This window comes from Amyelois transitella, chromosome 18, assembly GCF_032362555.1.
Source record: "Amyelois transitella isolate CPQ chromosome 18, ilAmyTran1.1, whole genome shotgun sequence".
NCBI lineage: Eukaryota > Metazoa > Arthropoda > Insecta > Lepidoptera > Pyralidae > Amyelois > Amyelois transitella.
Window position 1 is genome coordinate 8557838 of NC_083521.1, and position 14415 is coordinate 8572252.

The 14415-nt window shown below is 37.5% G+C and overlaps 1 protein-coding gene across 1 annotated transcript in view; it reads right to left on the reverse strand.

Moving 5' to 3' along the window:
• Window positions 1-11096, reverse strand: part of LOC106137403 (hemicentin-2) — a 34885-nt gene extending 23789 nt beyond the window's left edge. The window contains exons 1-4 of the mRNA XM_013338221.2: window positions 10969-11096; window positions 8637-8845; window positions 4620-4730; window positions 1878-2081 (exon numbers count right to left, since the gene is read on the reverse strand). Coding sequence (XP_013193675.2) covers window positions 1878-2081; window positions 4620-4730; window positions 8637-8845; window positions 10969-11096 — 652 coding nt within the window. The remainder of the gene's footprint in view (window positions 1-1877; window positions 2082-4619; window positions 4731-8636; window positions 8846-10968) is intronic.
• Window positions 11097-14415: the final 3319 nt, after the last annotated feature.

Sequence of the window (14415 nt, forward strand, 5' to 3'; positions counted from 1 at the left end):
GATAGTAATTAGGACATTGACGTAACTGTATGTATGTATGTATCTTAAAATTTCATTAATCAAAATGATGCATTTGTGGTTAATGATTCTACCTACACTTTGATGTCAAATCCGCAAGTAACAGTTTATAACATTTCAAACTATTGTAACTGCAGATCTGTGTGGAGCATACTTCAAGCTGAAGACGTTTGAAGTTGGTCCTCTGGTTACAAAGGGCGTTATGCGCATTCAAAACTTACCCAAGAATAGTTAAATGAATGCCTCTATAGTTATGGTAAAGACTATAGCTATTATACTTATTGACCCAGGGCAATATTAATTGTAAAATGAAATTGTGCCGTGTAGTTTTCAGCACTTTAGAATAGGACCACTCAATATCTTTCCGATGGATGTCGTAAAAGCGGACTAAGGGAAAGACTATATAAACTTGGGATTCTTTGTATGCGATAGGCTAGCAACCTGCCATTATTTGAATCTCAATGTAATTTTGCATGCTGAATTTGGGCTTTTAGTTTCTTCAAGACTGTTGGTTCTATCTTATCCACAAGAAATATATATATATATTTTAAATGATCAGATCTTCATCCCTTGCGGGGTAAACAGAGCCAGCAGTCTTAAAAGACCGATAGCCCAAGCTTAGCCGTTCAATTTTGTAAAACAATAAGTGATGTTTGAAATGTACCTACCATAATAATACATTCAATCACGTCTATATTCCTTGCTAGGTAGACATAATAGATAGGTACTTACCATAATAAAAAAATTGAATTTAAATAATGGAACCTTTCTTATTTTAAAAGCTGACTTAACAATAAGCGCGGACAATAAATAAGCTCGTATTTTTAGACAATATTTTGGAAGCAATTTGGCAGAGGATGCTTTGCCTGCAATCTGCAACTGACAGCTTTCATACATCGCGAAAGTTTTCTGACTCTCCGTAGTCTGACATAGGTATTGTCACGTTTTTATCGTAAACGGGGTCGACGGAGCCTCAAGAAAAAATGTAAATTTAATTTGAACGAATGAATGAATTATTTAGCCCTATATCTGAATGTGGCCTTACAGCCATTTTAAACTGTTGACTGAGTCAACTTGGGAGTGTAAGACGTGATTATATGTACATATAAATAAATAGATACCATTTATAAGCCTATAAAATTACAACATATAATGTCTTTCTATGCTTAGAATGGGCTGTATTAAGAATAAGTAATTTCCTATCTTTTTTTCACGAGTCACAATACTCAGAGGCTTAATATCATGGTACATCGATGGAAATTGAGGAATCCAGGTGGTATAAATGTGAAAGTGTATTGGACTGTCACTGAAATTGATTGATCTCAATGAAATTTTACATACATACATACATATAAATATAATCACGTCTATATCCCTCGCGGGGTAGACACGGCCACGATCAGCTGTTCAGCTTATGATAAAATTGAGAGTCAAATAATGACAGATTGATAGCCCATCGTTTAAAAGAAGAATCCCAAATTTATAACCCTATCCCGGCACCAATACAAAAAAGAATAGGACCACTCTTTCCCATGGATGTCGTAAAAGGCGACTAAGGGATAGGCTTATAAAATTGCGATCCTTTTTTTAGGCGATGGGCTAGCAACCTGTCACTATTTGGATCTCAATTCCATCATTAAGCCGAGCAGCTGAACGTGGTCATTCAGTCTTTTCGGGACTATTGATTCTGTCTACTCCGTAAGGGATATAAACGTGACTATATGTATGTATGTATCCTTTAGTCGTGTTTCACGACATCCATGGGAAATGGAAGGAGTGGTCCTATTTTTTTTCATTGGTGCCGGGAACCACACGACACTGCGTCAATGACCTGATAATAAGTAGGCAAAACAACTCACAGTTCATATCCAAAGTGAGAGTCGTTTCTATAGGATGCGCTCTCGGATGGTTGGAAGCCCTGCACGTTAGGGCTGCCCGCACGTCTCCACGGGTCAGGGGCCCCACGTGGATGACCCCCCGGACCCCATCGCCGGCCAGGGGGCTCGCTGGAGTGTCGGTTTCCACCTCGTCCCGGTACCATTTCACCCACGGCCGGGGGCGACCTGTGGAAGAGAATGATAATTAAATTTTTTTAATAGAAAAGTTTGTTACCTTTGCCGTGTGGTTCCCGGCACTAATTTTATTATTAAATCTCATATAAATATATTAATCTGAACAATGTATTCTCTCGTCCATATTCTATTCTAAGTTTGGATAATTGTGAAGTTGACTTTGTTGAAGAAAATGCTGCAGTGCAGTTTGTTACCGCTTCCTCTGCGCTGACGCCTTGGAAGCGGCAGTAAACTTAGTTTTAAGTAATTTATTTGACGTCAACCAATGTTGTGAAACCAAATGTTTTGACAATTATTAAGCGATATGTAGTATCCCATAATAATGAATAAAAATTTTGAATTTTTAATAAAACGAGGATAGGACCACTCCATCTCATTTCCATGGATGCCGTTAATATGCCAGCCCATTGCCTAAAAGATATGATGCCGTGTGGTTCTCGGCACCAGTACAAAAAAAGAATAGGACTACTCCATCTCTTTCCAATGGATTTCGTAAAAGGCGACTAAGGGATAGGCTTACAAAATTGGGATTCTTTTTTTAGGCGATGGGCTAGCAACCTGTCACTATTTGAATCTCAATTCTATCATTAAGCCAAATAGCTGAGCGTGGCCTATCAGTCTTTTCAAGACTGTTGGCTCTGTCTACCCCACAAGGGATTTAGATGTGACCATATGTATGTATGTATGTACGAAGGCAGATATCAGATTCTGTTTGGAACACATGTCAAAATTGTAAATTGAACATCTATAAATTAACATATTTAGTACCCTAATTATATCCGGTACAATGACACAAATCGCTAAAAAGACCGAACCCTTTTCACCCTCTTTATATTCATAATGGATGTTTGAATTATACAAAGTGAAAATTATAAAAACAACAGATGTGGAGTGTTCAAATAAATAGTGCCGTGTCGTTCCCGGAACTTTGAAATAGAACGATTCCATCTGATTTTCGTGGATGTCGTAAAAGGCGACTAAGTAATATGATAATAAACTTGGGCTTATTTTTGTATGCAATGGGCTAATAACCTGTCACTATTCGAATCTCAATTTCATCATTAAGCTATACAGCTGAACATAGCGCATTCTTCTTGTGAGCGATGGGCTAGCAACCTGTCACTATTCGAATCTCAATTCCATCATTACGCTATACAGCTGCACATGGCATTTCAGTATTTTCAAGACTGTTGACTCTGTCCGTTCTGCAAGAGATATGGACGTGATTATAAGTACGAAAGTAGCTTGTAATGTGCCAGGAACCACACGGCACTCTCATCTGTTCCATTATTATTGTACGTTAACACAATGTGAGGGGAAAATTAATTAATTTTCAACGGACTGAATTTATTACTACGTCCTAAATCGCATTTGGTCAGCTATAATTGGATGTTCGCTCCTTGAAGATGTATTGTTGGTCTATCAGCTTCTGTCTGTAGCCCTTTGTTCCGTTTGTAAATATTGTTCCTTTCTCGTGTGCCGTGTGGTTCCCGGCAGTGCCGTGTGGTGCCCGGCACCAATACCAAAAAAGAATAGGACCACTCCATCTCTTTCCAAGGATATCGTAAAAGGCGACTAAGGGATAGGCTTACAAACTTGGGATTCTTATTTTTAGGCGATGGGCCAGCAACCGGTCACTATTTGAATCTCAATTCTTTCATTAAGCCAAATAGCTGAACATTGGCCATTCAGTCTTTTCAAGACTGTTGGCTCTGTCTACCCCGCAAGGGATACGGACGTGACCATATGTATGTATGTATGTTCCTTTCTCTCTCTCTCTCTCTCATTAAAAATGGCGCCCTAAGCTGCTAACACAATGGAAACGGTGTTAAACGTTTAACTACTTCCTACATACATTCATACATTTACATAATTACGTCTTTATCTCTTACGGTGTAGACAGAGCCAATAATCTTGAAAAGACTTAAAGTAGTCAAAATAATGACAGCACAAGAAGAATCCCAAGCTCAATAAAAATTAAACATATATACATACATACCATCACGCCTGTCTCGAACTCCATTGAGGTAAGTAGAGACTATGGATTTCCACTTGCTCAGATCCCTACAGACCTCTCCCGCTTCCTCCACACTCATTACTCTCAAAGATTGAACAAGATTAAAAATAAATATATATACACACATACATGTGGTCACGTCTATATCCCTTGCGGGGTAGACAGAGCCAACAGTCACTTTTTACCACATCCTTGGGAAAGAGATGGAGTGGTCCATTTCTTTTATGTATTGGTGCCGGGAACCACACGGCATATACATATATAGATGTACAATAGGCGGTTAAATAAAAAAATATTCTTCACTTCTCATAATTGTCATTTTATTATACCTCTATACACACGTCTTGTTATCCGCCATCTCAAATTCTTATCTCTCAAACTCATTCATACCCGTTTCTTTTACTTTTAAACTTCATTCAATTCCTTTTTTAAAAATGTGTTCCTTTCTTTTACTCTAAAACTTCATTCGCTTCTCTTTTTACAAATGCGTTCTAACATAGACATTTTCTTACCTCCCGTGACGTCACACTTCAACGTGAACGAATCCCCTTCGACGTAGGGGCCGACTATGGCTTGCTTCACGTCTCCTCTATCGTCTATTATTACCATTTTGCTTGGCGGCACTGTTAATAAAAAAACAAAAATCCATATTAATACATATATGTATATAGTACATAGTTGCAATAACGCATAACCATATTAATACATTATGTAGTTGCTATCAGGAATGATTACTAATTCCGGTCTAAAGTTAACGCTTACATACATATGTATATAGTTACGTCTATATCCCTGTCGGGGTTGACAGAACCAAAAGTATTGAAAGGCCTCGTTCAGCTGTATGGCTTTATGATAGGATTGAGATACAAATAGTACCAGGTTGCTAGCCCATCGCCTACCAGAGGCATCCCAAGTTTATTAGCCTATCACTTTGTTCCATATTATTTTAAAATTGCGATGCCCAACAGGGTTCATACTATACCTATTTATAAGCAGTTACTGTAATTCTACTGATGTACTTTATGATATTCAATAAAGATTTTGAATTTGAATTTGTCGCCTAATACGACTAATTAATTAAGAAAGTAATTCAAGTTTATAAATTTTTAATTTAACGTTACAATATTTAATTCTCAACATTACGCTTAAATCTCGCATACAAATTAATCCTGATCACATTTAATCAGTGCCGTAATAGGGCGGAAAAAAATTTCCCCTGTATTTGTAACAAGAAAGATGAAATTGGCTGATCCCGGGATAATGGCGTATCTGATTTGATTGTATCTGTTAATCGGCCTCTCCAGAATCCCGGTCAGAATTCCTTATTAAGGTACGGGAAGGTATAAGGGCATATTTGGTTGCTGTCTTTGGGAATAAACTAAAATTAGTTGTTCGCCGCAAACTTTGAATGTGCGTATACTTTTAGACCTTTACAAATTTGTGAATATCTCAAAAACTATTTATAAATAATAAAGGTATTAAAACGCGCACGTAACGCACCTTTATTTTATCTCGGACGTTTCGAATCATGTTACAATGATCCACGGTCACCGACCGACTTGTTAAGATGGTTTGGTCATGTGGAAGAAGATGAATGAAAGCAGGTTGACTAAGCAGATATACAAGGAGAGTGTGGAGGGAGAGGTCAGAGTGGGAAGACCTAGGCGAACGTATTTTGATCAAATTAAGGATGTCCTGGTCAGGTCAAGAGTACCCGAAACCGCCGAGCTTGCATGAAGAGAGTTATGAATGTGGATGAAGCCAAGGAAGTATGCAGAGATCGTGACAAGTGGAAAGATGTAGTCTCTACCTACCCCTCCGGGACAACGGCGTGATTTTATGTATGTATGTACGTGCGCGTTTAATACCTGTAGTATTTATAAATAACAAAAAGAGCTATCTTAAAACGGCCCGCCAAAAATATAAAAGGAAATTGTAACACAATAAAATATGCATTGCATATCATCTGAATACAAAGCAAAAGCGTGGCGTTGTATATTTGCAGCGCAGTGCATGTGCAATAGTGTGCATCCAACGTCTCTAAGTAACGTTCCCCGCTGAATAATATCATTTTGGGGGTGCATTCCCTATTGGTCCAATTCGTTCGGCCCCATTTTAATTATTGAATCTATAGGTATTTATAAAAATTGTGTTGAAAAATACGGTCAAGTCATGACAATTTTATTGTTGAAACGGACATATGACTTTTGACTGCTTGCTTATAAATATTAAAGTCACATGTCATGTTAATAATAATAAAAAATTTACTGATTAAAAAGTTGAAATTTAAAAGTTGATGAAATTTTACACTATACTATTAATATTGTGTATCAAAGATCAACTTCGAATCATGTAATCTTAAGTAAAATACCATTCAGATAATATTTCAAGATAAGTGGATACGACTTACGGCTATATTATATACAAATATAGTAAAAATAGTGCCGTGTGGTTCCCGGCACCAATAGAAATAAGAACAGGATCACTCCATCCTTTTTCATGGATGTCGTAAAAGACAACTAAGAGATGGGATTCTTCTTTTAGTCGACGGGCTAGCTACCTGTCACTATTTGAATCTCAATTCTATCATTAAGTCAAACAGCTCAACGTGGCCTGTCTTTCCAACACTACTGGCTCTGTCTACCCCGCAAGGGATATAGACGTAGTTATTATATGTATGAAATTGTTATGTGCCAGGAACCACATGGCACTCTCATCTGTTCCATTATTATTGTACATTATATAGTGCCAGACCATTGCTTTTCAATATATATATCACTATATGGTCCCAGTAGCGAACCTTGAGTGCCAAAGAGAACCGAACATTCCAAGTGAGCATTAACTGGTACTGTATGACTTTTGGCTCGAATACTAATGCTATTATGGAGTATTTTGCTAAATTTACCGTTAATATTTTGCGTCTACTCTAGATAAATCCAAATTCTATCTTAAAGCCAAATAGCTGAACGTGGCCTATAAGTCTTTACAAGACTGTTGGCTCTGTCTACCCCGCAAGGGATATAGACGTGATCATATGTATGTATGTATGTCTAGATAAAACTTACAGCGGACCTTGGGTTTGAAGCGTACACAATAAAATTCTCAAATATGGAGAAAGATATGACTGTTATTTCATGAACCTATTAAGTTTTTCACAGAGCTAACAGGCACTAAATCTAAGGCAAAGTTCAGCCTTATGATGGTCCAATTTTAGAGTTGTCAGTCCAAGGTGTGAAGCGACAGGTTGCTTGACAATAGCCTAAAACAATCCCAAGTTCATCAGCCATTCCCTAGATTGGCTTTATTTATTCATACTGACAGAACCGCGGAAATAATATATACTATATAACTAATTAGTTTCAGATTATTTCCTAAAATAATCCCAAGTTTATCAGCCATTCCCTTGATTGGCTTTATTTATTCATACTGACAGAACCGCGGAAGTAATATATATATATATATATATATATATAACTAGTTTCAGATTTTTTTTCGTTGAAATTACGCCCGACTTATTATTTACTATCTGTTGCCCGCGACTACGTCCGCGTAAATTTCGAATGTTTCCGCCTAAACTTTTTTCTTGCAAACTCATGCCTTGAGTTTATTCAAATGACGATGACGAACAAACTTTAAATGGTTTTCTGAGTTAAAACAAAGCAATTGGTGAAAGTTTTACGTAAATCGGTTCAGTATATTAGAAATTAAGCGTGATCATACATACAGACAGACAGACAGACAAAAAAAATAAAAAAAGGAATTTTTGTTTTCTAAGTGTCCCCTAAATCCATTTCAGTCAAAAATACTAAATGAATTATTATGTAGCATTATGTGATAGATGTTGACGACTGTACCAAAAATATTTTATTTGCTCGTTTTAGCCATTTCATTTACGTTCTGAATCCTTATTTATTATATGTTCAAATATTGTTCCGGGCACATGTTAATGTAAGTACATGCGGGCACGTCAATCGTATTGTAAATAAATAAATTGGATCCAATGTAGGCTTTCATAGAATTAAATTCGTGTTTCCTCATCATGTTTAATCGTATGCAGCCAATTTTTTTTTTATTTGGTTAAGATTATTATGTCGTAAGAGTTCCTTTTGTTCTTATTTGTTAATGAAATATTTGTTTATAAGTATTTTTAGTAACAAATATATTCTTAAATTATGGTTAATATATCAAAAGTAATTCATTAGTGCCGTGTGGTTCCCGGCATTCTTGGACCACTCCATCTCATTCCCATGGATGTCGTAAAAAAAGATTTTTTATTCTTGGCTAGAAATTACTTTATAATGTATTTTTCAACAAAAATATATATCTAGATAGTATTAGTATCAAAATAAATTGACTTTAGTCCCGACAGAGAACGAAACAATCGGTGAATCAAAACTAAAAAAAGAAAAGACTTCGTAGGATTCGAACCATGATAAGAGCACGCTTTAGTTAGACAACCTAACTCCTCGACTACAGAATTTCTAAATCAGTTTCTTTAAACACACTTATAATGTCTACGCTTAGCTTACCTATAACAGTCAAATTGACCCTAGAATTTCGCGTCTGGGCTTGCTTGAAGTCCACTCTACATCTGTACACCCCCTGGTCTGAAGCCTTGACTCTGTCTACCCCCAATTCAGCTGGTTTCCTTTCAGGCAGGAAGTATGCCCTGGACGCGAAGACACTCTCATCAGACCAGCGTTCAGCCACTCCGAAGTCTCGTTCTCTAGCGTCCACACTGCAATGGAAAATTTTGATGAAATAGTTATAAATGTGCCGTGTGGTTCCCGGCACCCATACAAAAAAGAATAGGACCACTCCATCTCTTCCCCATGGATGTCGTAAAAGCCGACTAAGGGGTAGGCTTGCAAACTTGGGATTCTTCTTTTAGGCGATGGACTAGCAACCTGTCACTATTTGAATCTCAATCCTATCTTAAAGCCAAATAGCTGAACGTGGCCTATCAGTCTTTACAAGACTGTAGGCTCTGTCTACCCCGCAAGGGATATAGATATGATTATATGTATGTATGTTATCTTTTACAGGGTAGATAGAACTAGAAGTATTGATAAGTCTGAAACGCCACGTTCAGCTGCATAGCTTAATGATAGAATATCATTGCAATGTTCTCAAGATAAATTGTATCATTATAATGTATACTAATGTAGCATTATAATGTAATAGAGGCCGCCCGCGACTTCGTCCGCATGGGAACCCTATACCCAGCTACCTACATGCCAAATTTCATCGTAATCGATTTAGTAGTTTTTGCGTGAAAGAGCAACAAACATCCATACTGACATCCTTACATACAAACTTTCGCATTTATAGTATATATTAGTAGGATAGTAATGTATGTACTTTATTATACTGTAATAATATGAGAAAATTATACTTCGTTGATGTGACAAATAAATTATCTAAAAAATTGTTTGTTTGACAAATTGTATGCAAACAGAAACAATACATCTAAAAGAGTAGGTATAACTCAAAACCATAAAGTAAAGAGTTTACAAATTCTCCAAGAAAGCTATAGACAAATTCAAGTATTGTTTATGAAGTGTCTCCAATAAACAGCTGAACGGAAACTTGTTCAACTTCCGGTGCATGGCTTAAGTGCTTCCGGTGAGGAGTTGGGGGCACTAAGTAGGTCTTCGAGCAACTCTGTAAGTCATGTTACAAGTATTGAAGTTGTACGAGTATTAATTACTGTTAGGTGGAAATTCCACTTTGATGTTTGAGACTCTGTTTTGCTTTACGTGGACGATAATAATATTAATAACATGACCATTATCCACATCCACACTAATAATCCACACTAATAATATCCACACTCCACACTAATAATAAAGAGGAAAGATTTGTATTTTTGTATGTTTGTGTGGAATAAACTCAAAAACTACTGGTCCGATTTTGATAAAATTTTGCACAGATATAGAATAGACCTTCAAAAGTGACATAGGCATAAATTTGTTTTTACTCTTTGTTTATTTCAAAATATAAAACACAAAAATATGTCCACCCGTGCGAAGCCGGGTCGGGCCGCTAGTTACAAATATACATACTTTAAGTCACGTCTATTTTCCTTGCCGGGAAGACAGACCCAACAGTCAAGATCTTGAAAAACTAAAAGGCCACGTTCAGCTGTTTGACTTAATACATACATACATATAATTACATCTATATCCCTTGCGGGGTAGACAGAGCCAATAGTCTTGAAAAGACTGAATGGCCACGTTCAGCTATTTGGCTTAATGATAGAATTGAGATACATATAAAGTGACAGATTTGCTAGCCCGTCGCCTAAAAGAAGAATCACAAGTTTATAAGCCTATCCCTTAGTCGCCTTTACGACATCCATTGGACAGAGATGGAGTGGTCCTATTCTTTTTTCTATTGGTGCCGGGAACCACACGGCACTATATGACTTAATGATGGAATTGAAATTCAAATAGACAGATTGCTAGCTCATTGCCTACAAGAATTCCATGAAACTCTTGTATAATAATGATACATCAATAATTGACGCAGAGGTTACCTATTTGGAGTTCATAGATACATACATATGTTCACGTCTTTATCCCTTGCGGGGTAGACAGAGCCAACAGTCTTGAAAAGAGTAAATGGCCACGTTCAGCTATCTGGCTTAATGATAGAATTGAGATACATATAAGATGACAGGTTGCTAGCCCATCGCCTAAAAAGAATCCCAAGTTTGTAAGCCTAACCCTTGGTCGCCTTTTACGACATCCACGGGAAAGAGATGGAGTGGTCCAATTCTTTTTTGTATTGGTGCCGGGAACCACACGGCACCCCTTGGAGTTCATGAACCCTGCTATATCAATGAAACCGGTATGTTACCTGTAAATAGGTGTACCCAGGTCTTCCCGGTACCACAGCACCAGGAGAACTGCGTCCACGTCATCCTGGGTGCTGATGTCACACGGAAGGTAGACTGGCTCCCCGGCGACTGCTACCACTTGGGTCATGGGCACTGTGGACAAGTTGAAGTGAATTAAGTTTTTTTTTTTTTTTTTATACGTACGGGACAAATTACGCTGATTGAGTTAGCCTCGAAGTAAGTTCGGACAAGTTGAAGTGAATTTAGTTTTTTTAATTTAATTTTATACATACGGGAAAAATTACGCTGATTGAGTTTGCCTCGAAGTGAGTTTGAGACTTGTGATACTAACTCAACGATACCAATTTTTGCCAACAAACACTACATAGTATAAAACAAAGTCGCTATTTCAGTCTGTTTGTCTGTATGCTTAAATCTTTAAAATTACGCAACGGATTTTGATGCGGTTTTTTGTAACAGGTAGAGTGATTCAAGAGGAAGGTTTTTATGTATAATAACATTTATAATTTTGCACCCGTGCGAAGCCGGGGCGGGTCGCTAGTAATATATATATATATGTTTATTTTTTTTTTGGCTGTTGTTGTTGAATGTTGTTATATATATATAGTACACAAATTTGATGATAATGTTGTATGCGATTGATTTATAAAATCTACAAGAAAAGACATATTACAACTGGCTCACGGTACCTTTATTGTTTACGTCGCTACTGGACATGTCACGCGCGACGCCGATTTTATCGCGCGATAAACTATCGCTATTACGCTTCTCATTAAGACGTGGAATAAACGAGCAAGTTACTGTTGCTTTGTATATTTCTGGTGATTAACATAAAATAATATCATACGCAGTCCTTAAAGAGAATTAAGTAGAATTAATTTATGATACGAGTACTGTACAAAAAATTTTCACAGAAAATTTTCTATTGCCAAGCGTAAACTAAGATATATGCACATTTGTTCTACTTTCCGCTACATTTCAGGCTTTTGCTACATAAAATCCGTACAGCTTAACTTATGAATAAGTTAAAATTAACACCATAAAAAGATAACGGTTAAATTATAACTGTGAAGACAATATTTCGTTATTCTTTGTACTTTTTCAGTATTTTGAAGATAGTTTTTAAATAAATAAATATATATAGGACAAATTACACTGATTGAGTTAGCCCCGAAGTGAGTTCGAGACTTGTGTTACGAGATACTAACTCACCGATACTTTATTTTACAATAAATACTTATATAGGTAAACATCCAAGACACAGGCCAATCAGAAAACGTTCTTTTCTCATCTAACCCGGGCCGGGATTCGAACCCGGGACATCCGGTGTCATAGACAAGCGTACTACCGCTGCGCCACAGAGGCCGTCAGTTTTATCTATTCCTCCTAGATATAGTTAGAGTGAAAAGTGTGCCGTGTGGTTTTAGTTGTGCGACGTCTGTTAATCACGTCTATATCTCTTGCTGGGTAGACAGAGCCAACAGTCTTGAAAAGACTAATAGGCTTTTCAGCTTTAAGATAGAATTGAGATTCAAATAGTGACAGGTTGCTAGCCCATCGCCTAAAAGTAGAATCACAAGTTTATAAGCCTACCCCTTAGTCGCCTTTTACGACATCCATGAGAGAGTGATGGAGTGATCCTATTCTTTTTTCTATTGGTGCCGGGAACACACGGCACATTGTTAAATAATCAAAACAATAATCAAACCAACGTTGTATTATATCGTTACGAGTACACTAATTGAATAGTTTCACATTGATTCGGATGAACGGAACGCCGTAGAGACGGAATTGTCCGGCGGACTTCGGAAACGCTATTAATTTCCGATGGTCCGCCCAGAGGGGCAGGCGTCGGCGTGTTTAAATGACGCTTTATACAAACAGGTAAACAGGTAGTGCCGTGTGGTTCCCGGCACCAATACAAAAAAAGAATAGGACCACTCCATCTCTTCCCATGGATGTCGTAAAAGGCGACTTAGGGATAGGCTTACAAACTTGGTATTCTTTTTTAGGCGATGGGCTAGCAACCTGTCACTATTTGAATCTCAATTCTATCATTAAGCCAAATAGCTGAACGTGGCCATTCAGTCTTTCAAGACTGCTGGCCCTGTCTACTCCGCTCGGTGACTTTGGATCATTGTAACATGATTCGAAATGTCCGAAATAAAATAAAGGTACGTTACGTGCGCGTTTGATATATGTATTTATTATAAATATTATAATGGACCGCGAACGTTTAAATCAGTTATACTAAACCGCTACGGGTCAGAAATTGGCTCTTACATACATACATACCTACATATAATCACGCCTCTTTCCCGGAGGGGTAGGCAGAGACTACATCTCTCCACTTGTTAGATCTCTGCATACTTTCTTCGCTTCATTCACATTCATAACTCTCTTCATGCAAGCTCGGCGGTTTTGGGTACTCTTGACCTGACCCTATATCAGGACGTCCTTAATTTGATCAAGATGCGTTCGTCTAGGTCTTCCCACTCCGACCTTTCCCTCCACACTCTTCTTACATAGGTATCTGCTTAGTCAACCTGCTTTCATTCATCCTCTCCACATGACCAAACCATCTTGACATACCTACCCTTTTCTATTCCTGTAACTACATCTTCTCTCACATCACAACATTCCCTTATCACGCTGTTCCTTATCCGGTCACTCAATTTCACACCCATCATACTCCTTAACGCTTTCATTTTAACTGCATTTATTCTGCTTTCGTGCTTTTGCCATACCCAACTTTCACTCCCATTAATGTCGGGACCAACAATTGGTTTTTTATTTTCAGATTTACATGTTTCAATCTTTAAATAATGTAAAGGCAAATTTGGAACCAAGCAGTGAAATAAAAGGGCACCACATTAGAGTGTTTAAACTGCAATCGGGGTGAATGCTTACGGGTTCCGGCCGTGTCCCGGCGAGCCGGACACGCGGGCCGGACGTCCGGCACCGGCACGTCAGCTCTCCGTACGCTTGAACTATAAAATATACTTTTAAGTTTATCTAGAATTTTCTTAAGTTTTGTGGGTTATATATTTTTACATTGCAACCGTTCTTGGGGAATAATAGTTTGTATTTTGATGTGCGATACAGAACTACTAGGTTCTAATTTGATAAATTGCTAGAGACTTAATCCGCTCCATTTAAAACGTATCATTGGCATTTGTTATATGATATACGTACATACATATAATTACGTCTTTCTCCCTAACGGGGCAGACAGATCCAATATTTGTGTTGCCAAGAATTGAGGTTATTAAAGTGACCCATTGTTATTACATCGTCTTAATAATTAATCCCAAGTTTATAAGCCTTTCCCTTGGTTGTTTTTTCACAATTAGAAGAAGAGAAGAAAGAGTTGGCATACTAATTTTTATTTTATTTGCCATCATACCAGCATGGAATCTTCGAACTTCACAAAGTAACTTTAAAAC